Below are 17,916 nucleotides of genomic sequence, written 5' to 3'. Positions count from 1 at the left end.
TTCAAAAAACATTAAAAGCATCTTAGAAGTTATAACTCAAAAATGTTTTGTTGTTCTTCATCTTTCTTGAATAAACCCTTTTCTATAAAAGAATAAGGAACAGGAAATACAGATTTCCACCAGGTTATAGATTTTTGTATAGTTACTTTAACATATAAGATGTTTTCATTTTTAGGGGAGGTGGGTGGGGGATGGGTGAAATAGGTGATGGAGATTAAGAGTACATTTAATCATGATGAGCACTGAATAATACAGGGAATTGCTGAATCACTGTATTATACACCTGAAACTAATATAACACTGTATGTTAACTACACTGGAATTAATATTTAACACTTAATAAAAAAGATGTTTTTATCTTTAAAATAAGGCATCTAATACTGAGGACTATTTATTATCAATAATTAATATAAAAAGTCAAAGAGGAGGAAAAAAAAGGCATGTGAAATAGGCTTATTGGTTATTTAGACTTTTCAGCTATTCAGTTTTTGTTATGTCCTGGAAATAGCCTGGGCCACAAGGACATTTTCTGCATATGACCATCATTGGCCATGCCTGCAGAGCCTCTGGAAAGAAAATTTCAGGCAGCTCTTCTGTTTTAACATAGCATCCTAGGAAGGTTTATGATTTAAAACTAGTGTATCTTACTAGGCTCCATAGATCCCTAAAGAGTTCATGCAGAAGATTCAGGGAGGCCTATGAATCTTTCAAAAATGTATGTAAAATGGTATGTGCATTTTCTCAGAAGAGAGCCCTTTGCTTGCATCAAATTTCCAAAGAAGTTAGATCTCTTATCTAAAGAACAAGATGAATATTTTGTTTTCTGCAGACCTCAACTTATTCCTATACTTGTGATCTGAACCTGGGAATACATGAAGGGTAATTAATGAACTTTCAAGGGAAATATTAGTGAAAGGGCTGGTACTTACTGGTTCCCCTGGCAGGCTTTTCCCTGGAGGACCAGCCTCACCTTTGGGTCCTGGAAGCCCAGGAGGGCCTATAATCCCACCTGGATCTCCCTGAGGAAAAGAAGATTCTTATGTCATTGTTCAGGTTCACGGTGGGAGCTATGGAGACAGCAGTTTTCATTGCTTCAAGTTGTAGCCAAACTTCATTTTCTCACTCATTCACTCATTCAGCCCTATTTATGGAGGGCCTCATTCATGTCAGGCACTGTTCTAATTATCTTAGGTGCACTTAGATTTTGTGGTGAGGTATGTTACAAGTTTAGCAGTATCATGCCATATGTATAAATATATGTGTGTATAAATGTATGCACAAAAAGAGCATCTACTCAGAAAGTTCTTTAGATGATCTTCATGTTTTCTTTAATTTCCTTTCCAGTAATGGTTCAACAATTAATATGTGTCTATACGTCCCTTGCACAATCCTGGCAGCCTTGTCTTATCCTTTTGCTGCACCTACCCACCCCCACCTCCCAAATCGCAGTGCCCTTCTGATCCTCTGTCTCTCCTTCCCACCTAGCTACTCAATGCATAAAATGTATACCTTTTCTCCTTTAATGCCTTGCTTTCCTGGGATACCATGTTCTCCTGGCAATCCCTAGAAAATTCAGAATTAATGGGAAAGAACAATTAGAATATCTCTTATTATGAGAACATATCTATCTGTGAGTCTTTGTCATGAGAACAGAATTGTAACATGTAAACTATAAGAGGATGGGTTGGTTTTGGCCTGTTAAAAAGGAAAACACATTGGTGAAAATATGTGGTTTGTTGTTTCAAGTGAAGTAACCTGGAGGTAATGGAAAAGAAACTAAGGGAGAATTGAACCAAATGCCCCATTCATATTATCGCCAAGAAAGGGTGAAGGGATGGTGGTTGGTAGCATCACAGCACTATTTAGAACGACAATGGGGTAAACAGGAAGATATACCCTTATTATGTTTGGCAACAGTGGCTCTTTCCCTTTTGATTTTATTCTCTTTCTTAGCTCCAATTACTATCACTTCATCTCACTCTTGGTCACTTATGGCTCCACCTGTGCCACCAACATTTTATTCTTTTCATGAGATCTCTCCGTGAGGTACACCTATATTGGTTCATTAAATGGCTTGGGGAGGGGGGCGGGCGCAAGAAAAAGCTTTGCCCACAAACTGAATGTTCAAAGTACAAGCAGAACAAAGGCACTGAAAGACCTCTGGAGGCGCAGTCAAGAAGCATAGAGAATAGAGCAAGAGGTCATGGGACTGTTCCCAAGATGATAGGAAAAGGAGAGATTCCAATAGTTGCATAGAAAGTGCTGGAATTGTGGCTACATAGAGATAAGTTTCCAAGAAATTTTGGCCAAGCATTTCTGTTGTTATGCTCAAGTGAGGACTGATGGTGAATCTTAGCTCCCAAGTGGTTAGAAGGCCAGGTTAGGGAGGTTGTCCAAGGAACAAAAGGCTTAGTGGGGGAATGGATAGAAAAATGCATTTAAAGGACAACAGAGAGAGAGACAGACAGACAGACAGAGAGACAGACAGAGGATAGTGAGACCACTAGAATTAGGTTCTAATGCAACCTGAGGACCATCTTCCAATGGCATTATAGAAATATTTTCTGCTAAAAGATTTGCTCTTTTTGGAGGCTCTTGCAATAAAACAGTAACAGAAGCTTTGGAAGTGCCTTTTTTTGGATAGAGAACTGAGCCAAAGTCATGCATAATGAAAATGCTTTCTTTCTTTCTTGGTTTTCCTTATTTCTTTTGACGTTTCCAGTCTTCGCTACTGTTGGTACACCTCTGACAAGCATGTCCAAAATGATGACTTAGTTAACCTTACTTCCAAAGACTGATTTATTAGGCTAATGATATTCAAAAGGATCTCATATGAATATATGAAGGTGCTAGCAGCCTTCCTGATAACCCCTGACACTAGGTTTGATCAGTCTTGGCAGTAGATGTGACCCATGTCTTTGGAAAAGGTGGTACAACTCAGTCACATGAAAACATGCTGACATTCTTTAAGACATCGATTTAATTTCCACATATCAAAGAGACCTGTATTTACTATACATACAATATCTCCTGGTGGTCCTCTGGGTCCCATAGAGCCTTCAGGTCCTTGCTGACCCTAAAAGAAAGGTGATATGTAGTTCAACTTTGTTAAAAAACAGATTGTCCTTGAATATATATAAAACATGGTATGAACTTCATCTGTAGAAAGACGGGATTTCTACAATCCTACCTTCTCTGAATAATTCTGAAATGTGCTTTGGGCTGACAAACATAGTTTGAAGATGTTCTCATTTAAATGAGTCTTTTCCCACCAGCAAGTGAGGCCATGATAACCTCCCTCACCCATTGGTGGGAGCGCATCACATAAATCTCTCCTGCACCTCCCAACAGCTGGTCTTTCTTGGGACACCCCTGTGGAATCCCACATGGGGAACTCAAGCATCTCAGAGCTGCATAATTTGGGCTTAGAAATTGAATCTTGAATCCTGTTCATTTTAAGGATATAGTTCAGGGTCATAGGTTTCACTCACATTATTTACTCATAAAGGGTTTAGGGATGCTATTGTGAATATGCTTTGAAAAAGAGTTTAAAAATCTTACTGTGAACCAGAAAGCACAATTACTATGTGTGTAATAAATGCAGCCAATAGGGGGGAAATCACCATGGCAACATGATAAAATCTCTGAGAACGTTTGTGAAGAAAATGAGTGGCACACCAAAGCACTTTGTTTTGTACAGAAATGGCTATAACTCCAAAATTATTTCCTCTTTAACTCAGTTATTTCTTATATACCTTTAGTCCTGGACTTCCTATTAAACCAGGGGCACCAGGATCTCCAGGTTCACCCTAAACATGTGGGTGGGAAGGACAGTGAAATGGTTAATGTAATCTTCACAATCTCATTAGGTTGGAGATGCCATAAAGAAGGTTATGAGATTACCTTTATTCCCTGTGATCCCATTATCCCAGGTTCTCCCTGTAAAAAAACAAAACAAAACAAAACAAAAACCATTTATGTAATGCTTAAACTCAGATGCGGATGAGCATCTCTAATACTTGAATTCATCTGCATTTCTACTAATTAACATAGAATAAAGGGGGAGATTATGGACAGCATGATGAAGTCAAGGAGGGGGTCACTCTAAAACATGATTTAAAATACTTATTGATATCAAGTAAATAATAACTCCTATTTTCTTTCTTCTTTATAATAGTTTTCTCCCCAGTATCCCTTTTGACTCTACAATCATATCTCATTAGCAATCATTGCATTCTCTACTTAGCTGACTTTGTTATGATTTGCCACCGGCTCATCCTATATCTCAGTGAATTAAAACCTGAGATGAAGAAGGAAAAGAAAGAGTGGAATTTAAGTTTATATGTCATGGTGATTCTACTATTGGGTATATGTACTTAATGAAAAAAAAAACAAAAAAATTAAAGGTTACATAAAAGAGTACAATATTGGCTATAATGAGTTTGCTTTTCTTATTTTAATGACTTATTATTGATCCTTTTGATATAATCACCCCATTTGATAAATTTAATTTGTACCATTAACAGAATTTTTGAAAAAAACTGCATCTTATATTTTAATTTTATATTTTAGATATATTTAGTGTGTACCTTTCAAGACATTCATGTCCCATTACAAATAGTAATGGTTAAAGAAAATATACCCTACCTAAGCCAAATGGTGCCATCAAATGATAAAACTTAACAAGGTTTAAAATTTCTCATTTATCAAAATAAGAGTAAAAAATCACAGAGGAAAAAGTAAAATGCTCAGAGAGGTTATTTTATCAAATCTATTAGACTCCACAGTAAACATACCAGAAATCAGAGAGATAGAAATCGATGAAGTAGAAAACACAAGATAGTGATAAAACATCTACTTACTCTATCTCCCTTTTCACCTTTTGTAAAAGCTTCCCCCTAGGAAAATGGGTAGAGAACAGAAGCAATTATAAACACTTTTGGAAATAAATTCTCCAAACTGGATATGGATGAATCCTGCAGGCCAAACTCAGGCCTCTGTCGCAAAAAAGTCCCTGAGATGACTCAGAATGTCACACAGTCTGCTTTGCGCAGTTTAAAGGGAGCATATGAGAATTAATTAAAAAACTCATATTCCCAAGTGAACAGTAAGTTAATCATTCTAATACTATTTTGAGAATCCTGAGTGGAACAAATTGGAATGCTGTCCAAGGCTGAAGCTTCCTTTTTCATGGTTCACATAGAAGCTGATCACATTCTCTCTCTCCCTGCACCTCCTCCCCCCCCCACCCCCAAACACACATATTGAGGCTTTCTCTCATTAGCTTTTCTGTTCCTCAAGTCACATGTATGCAATTTCATTTACTTTGCACAACAGTGCTGTGAGGAAGATATGGTCCCATTTCAAGTATGAGGAAAGAGGCTCAGAAAGGTTCTGCGTAACTGAGTTATTTCCCCTAAAATAGCACTCACCCATTTTATGTCTCCTTGTTTATCTTGCCTATAAACTCTGTGAATGTAGGGATTTAATTGATCTCAACTATCATAGTATCTCTGGTGTACTGTTGGTGCCCAGTAAAAGTTTATTAAATTAGAGAATTTAAAGTTATGCAGACATAAGAGTAATAGCTGATGTTCATTAAATCCTCATAATGTATCAAACACTGATCTAATCACTGTTCTAGTTCCTTCTTATGTGTCACTGGGGTAGGTACCAATAGAACACCCATTTATGGATAAGGAAAATGAGGCACAGAGAAGTTAAGTAATTTCCCCAAGTCACATAGCCAGTGAGAGGTCATTCAGGATTTAAACCTAGACAACCTGAATTCAAACCCAGGCTTTGGTTACTCATTCTTATTTGATTTGTAATTTGATTTACTTATTATTTGAAATGAGTGAATTGACAATAAGATGGAAACCATACATCAAAATTTTTTTTTCTCTTGCGTATGAAAGTAAAAAGAAAACATGAGAACCATAGGTAAATAATACTATGCTTAAAGGTCCTCTTAGGGACTGCTGGTCTTTTAAACAAATCACTAATGGGAGATAAGTGGTTAGTAAATAAACCTCTGTGGTTTGCGCTTCATGTCCTATGTGCTCAGGACTAGAGGGCTCACCTTATTCTCTTCCATATTTCCCAACAACCTTGCAGTTACCCGGGGGCAGGCAGCTAGTATTGGCAATGCAATGTGAGCAGATGTAACATGTGTTACTGCAGGCTGAGGTAAGGAGGAGCCCAGTCCTGATGTTCCAGTCCCACTTTCCCCACAGTGGTGACCGAGAAGGTTGTGTATATCAGATGGCTGAGTTACATGGGGTAATCAGCCTGGTACCTGAATGCAGTGAGGGTCAACACCCACTCCTCCCAACCCAACCATGCTGGGCATGCAGCATGAGCAAGAGATAATCTTTCTTGCATTAAGCCACAGACATTTCAGGGTTAATGTGTTACCTAGCATAACTTAGCCTACCCTGTTATGCCCCATATCTAGCCAACACGATTAAATCTCTTATTTTTGGTTGGTGTGCCGGGTCGCTCAGCTGGTTAAACATCCAATTCTTGATTTCAGCTCAGGTCATGATCTCACAGTTCATGAGTTCAAGCCCCACATCGGGCTCTGCACGGCCTGCTTGGTATTCTCTCTGTCCCTCTCTCTGTCCCTCCCCTGCTCACACTCTCTCTCTCAAAATAAATAAATAGAGCTTAATTTTTTAAATCTCATTATTGGTTAATTGCTATACATTAAATCAGAGCATTATTTATAATCTTGTCTTTCAGCCTTAATTCAAAAAATTCTATTTGATTTTTAAGAGATGGTGTTATTTAGATATAAGCATGGGCCACATTGCTTCTATAACTGCTTATTTGCTTATATCACATTGCTTATATTATGCTTATTTAGAGCCACTGTGAATCCATATTGATTAAAGTAACAGGTTAAAAAAACAATAATAAAAAAATAAAACCAGGAGCCTGGTTATCTCAAGACTTGATATTTAGTCCTAGCTCCAATGGTCACTATCTGGGTCAAGTACCTTGCCTTTTAGAACCTCTCTTTCTTTATCTGAGGTTTAACCAGATGATCTCTTTTAAGTATATTTTAGCTCTGATATGTTACACATAAAGTTATATTCTAAATGTTTAGTAGCGGCGGGGGGGGGGGGTAACTGCCATTCAGAATAAATGGTTCAGAACTCAAATCTGTATGAAAATCATTCCTCTTTTTGGGACTTTTGGTGATTTTGCTAAGTCAGGCCCAGATTCTGTTCTGGAATAGAGTGTGAGAGGGATGCCTGAGTGGCTCAGTTGGTTAAGTGTCCGACTTTCAGCTCAGGTCATGATCTCATGGGCTGTGGGTTCGAGGCCCATGTCGGGCTCTATGCTGACAGCTCAGAGCCTGGAGCCTGCATCAGATTCTGTGTGTGTGTGTCTCTCTCTCTGCCACTCCCCAACTTGTGCTCTGTCTCTGTCTCTCTCAAAAATAAACAAACATTAAAAAAAAAAAAGGAAAGAAAGAAAATGTGAGACCACAAAGGGCTAAACTCTGCATAACATTGTAAAAATGTGTTTCTTTTATGTGGGGGGCAGAGAGGAAGGCAGGCAAGATCTTAAAGTAGTTCCCCCTCATCTGTGATTTCACTTTCCATGATTTGTCACTCACAGCCAACTGCAGTTTGGAACCAGATGATCCTCCTTCTGAGGAATCATCATGTCAATAATAGCCTAACACTATGTCACAACACCTACATCATTCACCTCACTTCGTCTCTTCACGTAGGCATTGATGATTTCACTTCATCACAAGAAGGGCGAGCGCAGTACAAGATATTCTGAGAGAGAGCACATTCACATAACTTATCACAGTATATTGTTATAATTGTCCTATTTTACTATCATTGTTGAGGATCTCTTGCTGTGCCTAATTTATAAATTAAACTTTGCCATAGGTATGTATGTATGTACGTATATGAAAAAACAGTGTATAGAGTTGACCCTGAACAACACAGGTTAGAATTGCATGGGTTTACTTATATGCAGATTTTTTTATAGTACAGTCCTGTAAAATGCATTTTCTTATGATTCTCTTAGTATTTTCTTTTCTCTAGCTTCCTTATTGTAAGAATACAGTACAATACACATAACATACAAAATATGTGCTAATCAGTTGTTCATTGGTCAACAGTAGGCAATTAGTAATTAAGTTCTGGGGAGTCAAAAGCAATATGTGGATTTTCAACTATGCTGGGGCTTAGTGCCCCTAACCCCCATGTTGTTCAGGGTCAACTGTGTAGGGTTCGGTACTATTGGCGGTTTTAGGCATCCACTGGAGGTCTTGGCACCTATCCTCCTTGAACAGGTGGGACTACTGTATAGGGACGTGGAATAATTAAGGGATTAAGAGGGAACTGGCAAAGAGAAAAGTTAAAAGGAAAAGAAGTCTGTTTCTCCTATGTAAGGCAGATAGGGCCAATGATAATCTCAGTGGGGTAGGTGGGCTGCCCCCAAACGTCCGTGGTGAGAGAGAAAGCCAGAGCGAATCTCCTAGAAGCTGTGAAGTCCCCCAACCATTGCTACTAAGAGCGTGATCCAAGGGCCAACAGCATGAGCATCACCTGGGAGCTAGTGAGAACTGCAGCCTTTCAGGCCCCACCCCAGACTTACTGAATTAGACCCAGCATTTCAAAAGATCCCTAGGTGATTCAAATGCACTTTCCATTTGAGAAACCCTGCTCTTAAACCATTCCAAGTTCCTTTTTTCTGCCCTTCCTGTTTTTCCAATAGAATTTTTTCAAATCTGAAATCCAGGTCTGCCATGTGTCACCCAGTAGTTTAAAACGTGAATTTGAGTGTCCAAGCGTGGAGGGGAGACAGTGTAGACCTAGAGAAGCAGTTACGAATGGTTAAAAGTTGTCAACAAATGTGGAGCATCAGGAATAGTTAAGCAGATGGAGGGGACCAATCACCAGGCTGGATTTGTGGAATGTGAGTTTCTCAGACATTCTTGGAAAAATGAAGCTGGGAAATCCCATGAAAGACTGTCACTTGCTACAGTTGAATATGGAAGCTTGGACTGGACACCAAAGGCAAGCATGACCCCTACAGGGAGGACAACTTGCGTTACTTGGGTAACAGCATTGACTCTAAAGCTGCCTGCAAAATTACTGTCATAGACAAAGATGCCTACATTTTCAAGTGGAAGCACAGGGAAATTTTGGCTTTGTAATATTAAATACTGTTTCTGTTTGGCATGCAGGCATTTTAGGGACATCTGCATTCACTATCCCTGGTAAACTTATATCCTTTAGTCACAATGGTAGGGAAGCAGGGAAAAGTGATTTTAAAAAAGTATTACACTTTTTTTCTTGTTCTTTTTAAATTGTTTTATTTATTTTTAATTAATTAATTTTTAAAATTTACATCCAAGTTAGTTAGCATATAGTGCAACAATGATTTCAGGAGTAGATTCCAGTGATTCATCCCTTATGTAGAACACCCAGTGCTCAAAAAAAAAAAATTATATATATATATATATATATATATATATCTTTATATATATATATGTCTTTATGATATATATAAAGATATATATAAAGATATATATATGATATATATATAAAGATATATATATAAAGATATATATAAAGATATATCTATCTATCTATCTATCTATCTATATAAATATATCTTTATATATATTTATATATATAAAGATATATTTATATAGATAGATAGATAGATATATAAAGATATATATATCATATATATATCATCTATCTATCTATCTATATATATAAAGATAAAGCATTTAAGTCTGAGTCTTGCTGATTTTTACAGACTGCTGTGGGTTTTTGTCTTTGCCTTTTTAGCAGGATTTTTAAAAAGTTATTTTTGGACTAGTATTCACGTAATCTCTTTAGGTAGCCCTATTTGAGTATAAATGATAATTTAGGTTTTGTCCCCTTACAAAAGAATTAAGTTTTGAAAGAAAGTGGTCTCAGTAATCAGTATTACTGATCAAAGCCACTTTGATCTTATAAAAACCAAGGAAGGAAAATAACTTCAGAAAGTATACTGCCAGCAATAGATATAAGTTTTTAATTTTTTTGGATATATTAGCTCCAGTTTTTTGATATATTGACTTTATTATTTATTATAGTTATAATGTTTAGTTATGGAAGAGCAGCTTAGTAATTTTTAAACCCCGTGTTCTATAATTAGTCTACCTAAGTGTGATTCATAGCTCTAACACACTAGCTATGTGACCTAGGGCAAGTTGCTTAACCTCTCTGGCCTCAGTTTCTTCATATGAAGAACAAGGGTGATAATAGCCTACCTATCTCATTAAAAAAAAAAAAAAGATTAAGTTACTTAATGCCTTACATAGAGCATTTGCTCAAATATCTTATTGACTATTGTTTGCCAAGGCAGGGACAAACAAGGTTCATGGAATTAGTGCTGATTAGGAAAAATACTTTTAATTCTTTTTTTGTGAATATTCTTCCTTTGTCCTAAAAGTGTTAATACTTACAGATTCTCCTTTTTGACCTTTAGGGCCAATGGACCCTGGAAATCCCGGTTGTCCAGCTTCACCCTTTTGAGAAAAAGCAGAAGAGTGATTTTGCATGAGATCAGATGAGTACTGTAGTGACTCTCAGATTCAAGAGTGATTGTGCTCCTTCTGGCCATGGAATTTACCTATTGTCGTCCAAGGAGGAGTTCTGAATCTAGTTATACTATTTGCATAATCATGTATTTGTCAGCACTTCACAATGCCTTTAGCTCTTTCAGAAATCCATAATATTCATAATGATATTCAAAATTAATGTGAAACAAATTATTTTTCAAGGAAAGATGTTCAGAGAAGAAAAGTATATAATTTTGTCCTGTTTTGCCAAAAAAAAATTGTGTGTGTGATCTTAAAGACATCAGATTGTTTAACTGACAATAATCCAAGACTCATTTTATCTCAGACACTTCTTTCTTTTTTTAGGTGGAGGAGTGGGGAGCCATGGGAAGAAAAGGGAGTCTCTCAGCTGTTTCCAGCATTGATATAATCACTTAAATGACTGGCTGTGGACAAAGAAGACATTCTTGTCCATGTGGTAACAGCAGCTTAGGAATGTGTAAGATGTTCTGGTCAGAGATCTTGAAAAGGGGTTTGTATGTGACATATAAAAAAGTACTTTGAGAAAATACAATTTAGAAATAATACTGTGGGAGGAAAACAGATCACTAGTCAAACTTTGGAGGATCCCAGCATTGTTCTTCCTTTCAGCATCTACCAAGATCCTTGAATATCACATTATGGTTAAAGTAAATATAGCCACTGGAAGTATGTTGGATTTTTTTTTTCCAACCTCAAAAGCATTTTTGCAAAATGATGTTCACCATGGTATTTCTGGGCATATACCTTTTTCACCTTTCTTACACATTTTTTATTTTGAAAAAAATATAGAAAACATAAAGTCAAACGTGTCAAACCTCTGTGTACCAGGTACCCCAAATGAAAGTCATACAAAAATTTGCAATCTAAGAAGAAATTTCCTACATTTCCCCTTCTATTTCTGTCCCAGAGGAAGCCACTCTCTTGAATGTAGTGTTTATATTTTTCAGTCCATGTTTTTTCACTTTTACTGCATATATGTAATCATAAACAATATATTATTTGATATTTAAAACAAATTCCATAAGTAGCTTTTTTTGTATATGATATCCTATAACTTGCATTTTACCACTCAAAGTTGTTTTTAATATCCATTCCTATTGATACATATAGATCTAGTTCACTCATTGTAACCACAGGACAGCATTCTATAATGTTACTATATACCAGGGTTTACCCAAGCCCCATTGATGGGCATTTGGGTTGTCTCCAGCTTTTCTTTATTATAAACAAATGCTCTAGTGCACATCTCTATATCTTCCCCCTTTTATGGATGTGTTTATCTGTTTATTTTGAAGCCTCAAACAACAGTCCACCCAAAATACTTCAAATAAAAATTTATTACAGTCCCAAAAATGTTGGCTTATTTCCACATTTCTATCTAAATCAATATCTTATGACTTTACACTAGAGGAAGATGGAGTTTGTCATGTGCAATTGATAGAGAAGATCACATTTTTCAAAAGGTACTTCTGTATTTGTGGGATATATTTTTTAAAATTAATCTTGATTTTATTAATGTATTTTTCCTTCTTGAACCTAAACATTTAATGTACCATCACCAGTCTTATACTAACCACACTGTAGCAGAAACTATTCTTTTTTCTAGATATAATAAATTCTATCTAAAATAAGAAGAGGGAGAAATTGGTAGATACATTTAAAAAACCAATTGCTGTTGGTTGTAAAGAGAAAATAAACAACTGGCTTTGTCTGAGCATTAGGGTGTACAGAGTGACCATCCTGTTACTCATCTGGTAGGTGTTAAAATCCCCAGTGCATAGGGGCAAAGGAAAAACATGCCTAGTAGTTAGACTAATCTGCAAAATATAAAAGTAGAAATCAGGGAAGGGGTCTAGAAATTACTATTAAAGTCACATCTACCTGCTACCAAAGGGGAAGTAGAGGGGGTTATATAAGAAAGAAGAGTAATTATATTCAGAGCTGCTATATATTTGAACCCATGTAAATAAGTCTCCATTGAAATGTAGAGGAAGGACCCAGTAGAGGCATGGGTCCATCTCTCTGAGTGGTACTTGGTCAGTCTGGACTTAGAGGAAATCTTAGGGACCTATTCCCTCATATAAAATTCTGTAAACAAAAGCATTTCATATCTGAATCTTAGACACACGAGGAGTTGGTTTTCATATTTAAAATGAATGTTCAGTGATTTATCACTGTGGCTAGCAGTTGAAAGGCAGATGAATTTACTGAGCTTCAGGAAAAGCTGTCCTCTAATTTGACACTTTCAAAGCTATTTGAAAGGCCTGGTGCTATTGAGGCTTAGTTTTTTCCTCCTGTCAGTTGGCCCCAAAAGATACCTCCTAATTTCATAGTAGTCCTTAGATGTGCTGCTACCTTATTCCACTGTCTATATAAAGGAGTAGTTCTCCTCAACCAGTCTGTAAACATGTTATTCCTTCACCACATTCTGCCAGTCTCAGGAAAGCTGTAGAGCAGGTATCATCATTTTAACACTGGTCGCCTGGTCACATGGCTGCCATGGTCTCTACTTCCGGTTACTAGTAGCCACTAGTGTCCGTTGGTGTTTCTCCCTGTATTTTGGTGTTCTTGATACAGGATGTGGCTGCTAAGCCTGGGTTGATCTGTGTGTAGATTCTGCTGCTTGGGTTTTGGGTAGGCTGCTTTCATGATTCTATTTTGCGTTGAGAAGTGATGTATTCTACAGCAATAACAAATCACTTATGTGTTGAAGTTGTACTTCTGACTAAATCTTTTGTTCAATGATATAAATTGGGTCCTTTCTCTGTCAAAATTATGGTGGGAGGTGCAAAGATGAACAAGACCAGGTGTTAAGGATGGCAACAGCTATGAATACCAAAGACAGAGAAATGACACTTCGTGAGAAGAAAGTCTGGAGTGAATGAGTGGAAAGGAACAAATCTTTAGTGGAACCTTAATATGTGTCAGGTATTGTGCTTTTGGGTAAGCTCATCTCATCTCATTTGATTTCAATCTGGCCATTAACTCTTTGTGTAGACACAATTATGCCCATTTAATGGATGAGGAAACTGATGCTCAGAGAAATGAAGTGATTTTCACAAGTAGTTAGTTAATGGCACAATGAATTTTGACCCCAGAGCCCATGTTCTTTCCACCACTCAGTGGTTCTCACTCCTGACTGCCTGTTACAATCATCTGAAGCACTTTTAAACATATTTCCTCAGACTTATTTACATGGGTTCAAATATATAGACTCGACACCAAGTCAACCACAGGTATGGGATCCACAGCAAATCAGAGTCTCTGGGCGTGAAGCCTGAGCAGTATTATTTTCTAAGAGCTCCCCATGTGATCTCAATGTGCAGCCAGGGCTGAGAACTACCAAGGTCCACTATAGGTGCAAGCAAAGATCTGTGAGGGCAGCTTGAAGGAGGTTTAAATTCTCATTATGGTGACCCATGAACAGCATTATAATTTAAAAAATGAATGTATTGATTCATAACAGATACTAACCATTTAGTACCTTAGGTAGAGGTAGAGGTGACCTTACTCTTCCAGCAAGTGCTATGCTTGTCTTTCAGTTTATTTTATGCATTATTTATTGGCAGAGTCTTTCTCCTGTTAATTAGAATTCTTACAAATCATTTCATATGTACATTTATATCAGGTACTGCATCAAGTTCCCTGTAGACTCTTCTAGGTTATTCCTCTGGGTGGGAGGAGGGAACAGTTATACCACTGGCTTTTTCTAATTCCACTTAAGATTCTGAAGCAACTAGAAAAGATTTTGAGCAATAGAAAAGGTCCTTAGAGTTTGAAATACACCTGTTTTACAGAATCAAATTTCTCATCATTGAGGTCTTAAGAATTCCTAAGTAACATATGTTTCCTAATGAACATAGCAAAACAGAAGCCAGCTGTTTTGTTTCAATAAATGAATCATCATTTAAATACTTTAAAAGTGCCACAGCACTCTTCTTTGCTCAGCTGTCCTATGTGACAAGCTTTGTGGCTTTCTTTCTTTCCCCCATTAGCCCACATGTGCGCAGTAGTAATTGCTTAAAATGTAATGTGTTTGTCACGGTGGTGTAGGAATTCTGTAAGCTATTTGATTACAGAAAATAATGCTAATGTACTACCCGTACAATCCTAGACACATAAATGCCTTATTATTGCTGTATAATCAATACTTTCTGGATATCTTTTTAAGAATGTCAAGGTTTTACTTATTTTTTTTGCAGAAAATTTCATTTTCAATGGTCAATTTAAAAGAAGTTTCTAGTTTCTGTTGAGACCATCTTTTAGCAATATTTTCTGATGATAGATGTATGGTCTTTTGAATAGATTGGTTGCACTGATTTATAAGGCGCAGAAGTCATATTTTCTCGAATTCATGTCGAAATACCCTGCTCTCAATCAAGAGAATTTTTACTGGGTGAATGAATGAAAGTAGCACTCACAGGACACATTCCCTCGGAGTATTTTCAGACCTACTCATCTCTGTCTGTAGGTTTAATGTGCATTTTTTTTTCCTGACAATGGTACATTCACACTGAATTCAAGGTCATCACAATTTCAGAATCAAATCAGAGTGAAACATCTTTCTGAATGGGCAAGTGAATCTGTAATCTTCACAGCTCACATAATTAAACCAGTGACTGATGACGAGGAGAAATGCAATAGAAATTTATTAGCATTTTAATTTTAAAACTGTTTTGAAATAATAATGGTTATACATTATAAAACTCCACCAAAAAATGCCCCCATGATGGTTTATGTATGGGTACTTAAGATGACACAAAAATAGGGAGCCTGAGCCTGAGGCATTTTGCTAAAGGGGGTCTTCAATTTTTTTTTTTTTTTGCCACCTGCACAGATTCATGAAACATCGCTTTATGAATCAAAGCTTGTGTTCCAATTTCATTTCCCTTGTTCCAGCTATTTCCCCTTCCTCTTCCTTGTAGCCAACTGCTATTCAGCAATCTTCACTGAGGAGCAAATCCTCAGTGCCTAATCCCGCTTTCTGGTCAGGAGGCGGAGAGGCTTGCGCCCCCTGCAGGCCGGGCTCCCCAGGGACAGAACTCTGTGTGGCAGCAGGACTGCCCCTGACATGTGAATGCATAGGTAGATGTAAAACCCCGGTTGCTTTGTTCACTTTGGCAAATCTGATTACCTTCTCTCCTTTTGGGCCACCAGCTCCATATTCACCAAGGTTTCCCTAGGTAAACATAAGACAAATATAAACACAAAAACAGTCCATTTATGTTTAATACACTCAGCCCCTGCATTAAAAATATAGTAAGATAATAGTGCCGTAACAGCTTTTTATGAATACCATCTCAATCATTTTTGCCTCTCTTACCTTCTGTGAAATATTCTTGAAAAACTCCAATTTTGGAGATACTATCTATCTTCTGTGACTTCCCCCACAGGAGATGATTCGGGAGAAATACCACACCTCCAAGGGCAAACTGTCGTTACTCCAAATTAATGCCTGGCAACATTACTTGGTTACCAACAACTCCACTGACATGACTTTGTAACATTGTTAATGATATCTTTATTTCTCACTGTAACGGACTTTCCATTAATTAACCTCTTGGTTGCACTTACACTCTCTTGACTTGTATAATACCTCACTTTCCTAGTATCTTCCTATTTTTCTGACCTGTCCTCTTTCTCCTCACCTAACGGGTAAAGGTTAGATTTCCTCAGGACTTATGTCCAGACTCTTTTCTCTTGTGACTCAACATTTTCTCCTGGGCATCCTTCTTTGCTCCCATGGCTTCGGTATCATCTATACAAAGATGGACAGTTTTATAAACCCAGCATACATCTCCTGAGTTTTGACACATGTATCAAATTTTCTACTTGCTGTATACACTTGTAAATTCTAGAAAAAATTCATAATCAAGAGGTTCAAACGAAAATTAAAAAATATAATAATACACACATATATGGGAGAGAGAGATGAGAGTATTACATCACACTGTTAACATTCATTAGCCCAGAAGTGGGGTAATAACAATTGCCTTCTTCTGAATGTATCTCTATAGTTACTTGTTAAAATGCATGGTAATTTCATTTTACAATCGAAAAAAATCAAGGAAAGAAAGAAAATCAAGGAAAAAAAGAAAATCTGAAAAATTTCCCTTCCATAGAAGTCTTCCTTCTTCACTCTGGCTATTATTGTTAACACCGCCCTCCTCCTTATTCCTCAAGTCCCATCAGTCATCCAGCCTGGTTTCTCTGTTCCCCAAGTCTCTTCTCTTCACACTACCTGTCTTCACTCCAGGTAAGCTATCATCATGTCTTGCCAGGACTATTGCAGTAGCTCCCTAACTGGCATTCTATAATCCAGTCTTGCTCCCCATACACCTGCATTTTCTATATAAAGTCAGAGAGAGATTCTGAGCCCCTTCCTTCTAATCCTTTATAAAGCCATCAAAATCCCACCTGACCTGAACTCATTTTCCTCTACAGGATCATGGAAGCCACTGCTCTCCCTCAGAATTTCCATCTGGAACAGCTTTCTTTTAGCTTCTCAAATGGAGAAAGGTACTTCCCATTTCACCCTTTAAGTCATCACTCTGTCCTCACCCTTTGTCCAGTTATCAACTATTCATCATCCTTCAGGTCTCAAGTATTAGAAGATGCCATTCACAGAAGCCTCCTGCGGGTCTCCCAGACAGGTTCTCCCCTCATCTTCTCATTGGATATTGTAGTTTTCTTTCATAATACTTACTAATATTTTTAATTTTGTGTTTGTGTAAAGAATTTTGCATCTTTTACACTAGAATATAAGCTCCATGATGACCTGGAATTGAATGCCCCATTCCTTGCACAGTACTTAACATACAGGAAACATTCAACAAATATTTGTTGAATAAATAAGCCTATAATTCGAATTTATGTGTTTTCTCATGAAAATCTTTTTATTAAAATACATGTGTTGGGGTGCCTAGGTGGCTCAGTCAGTTAAGCGTCTGACTCTTGGTTTTGGTTCAGGTCTCATCATTCATTGAATAGAGCTCCACATGCTGTTAGCATGGAGCCTGCTTGTGCTCTCTCTCTCTGCCTCTCTTTCAAAATAAATAAGCTTAAAAATAAAATAAAATATTTGTGTTGATAGAAAACATTAAAAGTAGAGGAACTTTAAAAAAAAATGTTTATTTATTTTTGAGAGAGAATGCGAGCAGGGGAGGGGCAGAGAGAGAAGGAGACAGAGAATCCCAAGCAGGCTCCATGCTGTCAGTGCAGATCCTGATGCAGGGCTTGAACTCACAAGGTGTGAGATCATGACCTGAGCTGAAATCAAGAGT

General features: G+C 37.3%; 1 protein-coding gene across 1 annotated transcript in view; it reads right to left on the bottom strand.

Moving 5' to 3' along the window:
• The window catches only part of COL19A1 (collagen type XIX alpha 1 chain), a 354,142-nt gene that overhangs the window by 57,715 nt on the left and 278,511 nt on the right, over window positions 1-17,916 (bottom strand). Inside the window, exons 18-25 of the mRNA XM_047860196.1 lie at window positions 15,768-15,812; window positions 10,496-10,558; window positions 4,863-4,898; window positions 3,904-3,939; window positions 3,756-3,809; window positions 3,023-3,076; window positions 1,510-1,563; window positions 930-1,019 (exon numbers count right to left, since the gene is read on the bottom strand). Of these exons, the coding sequence (XP_047716152.1) occupies window positions 930-1,019; window positions 1,510-1,563; window positions 3,023-3,076; window positions 3,756-3,809; window positions 3,904-3,939; window positions 4,863-4,898; window positions 10,496-10,558; window positions 15,768-15,812 (432 nt within the window). The remainder of the gene's footprint in view (window positions 1-929; window positions 1,020-1,509; window positions 1,564-3,022; window positions 3,077-3,755; window positions 3,810-3,903; window positions 3,940-4,862; window positions 4,899-10,495; window positions 10,559-15,767; window positions 15,813-17,916) is intronic.

Source organism: Prionailurus viverrinus, chromosome B2 (assembly GCF_022837055.1).
Source record: "Prionailurus viverrinus isolate Anna chromosome B2, UM_Priviv_1.0, whole genome shotgun sequence".
Classification (NCBI taxonomy): Eukaryota; Metazoa; Chordata; class Mammalia; order Carnivora; family Felidae; genus Prionailurus; species Prionailurus viverrinus.
The sequence above is the reverse complement of the archived record's forward strand: the minus strand, read 5'-3'. Positions and strand labels throughout refer to the sequence as shown.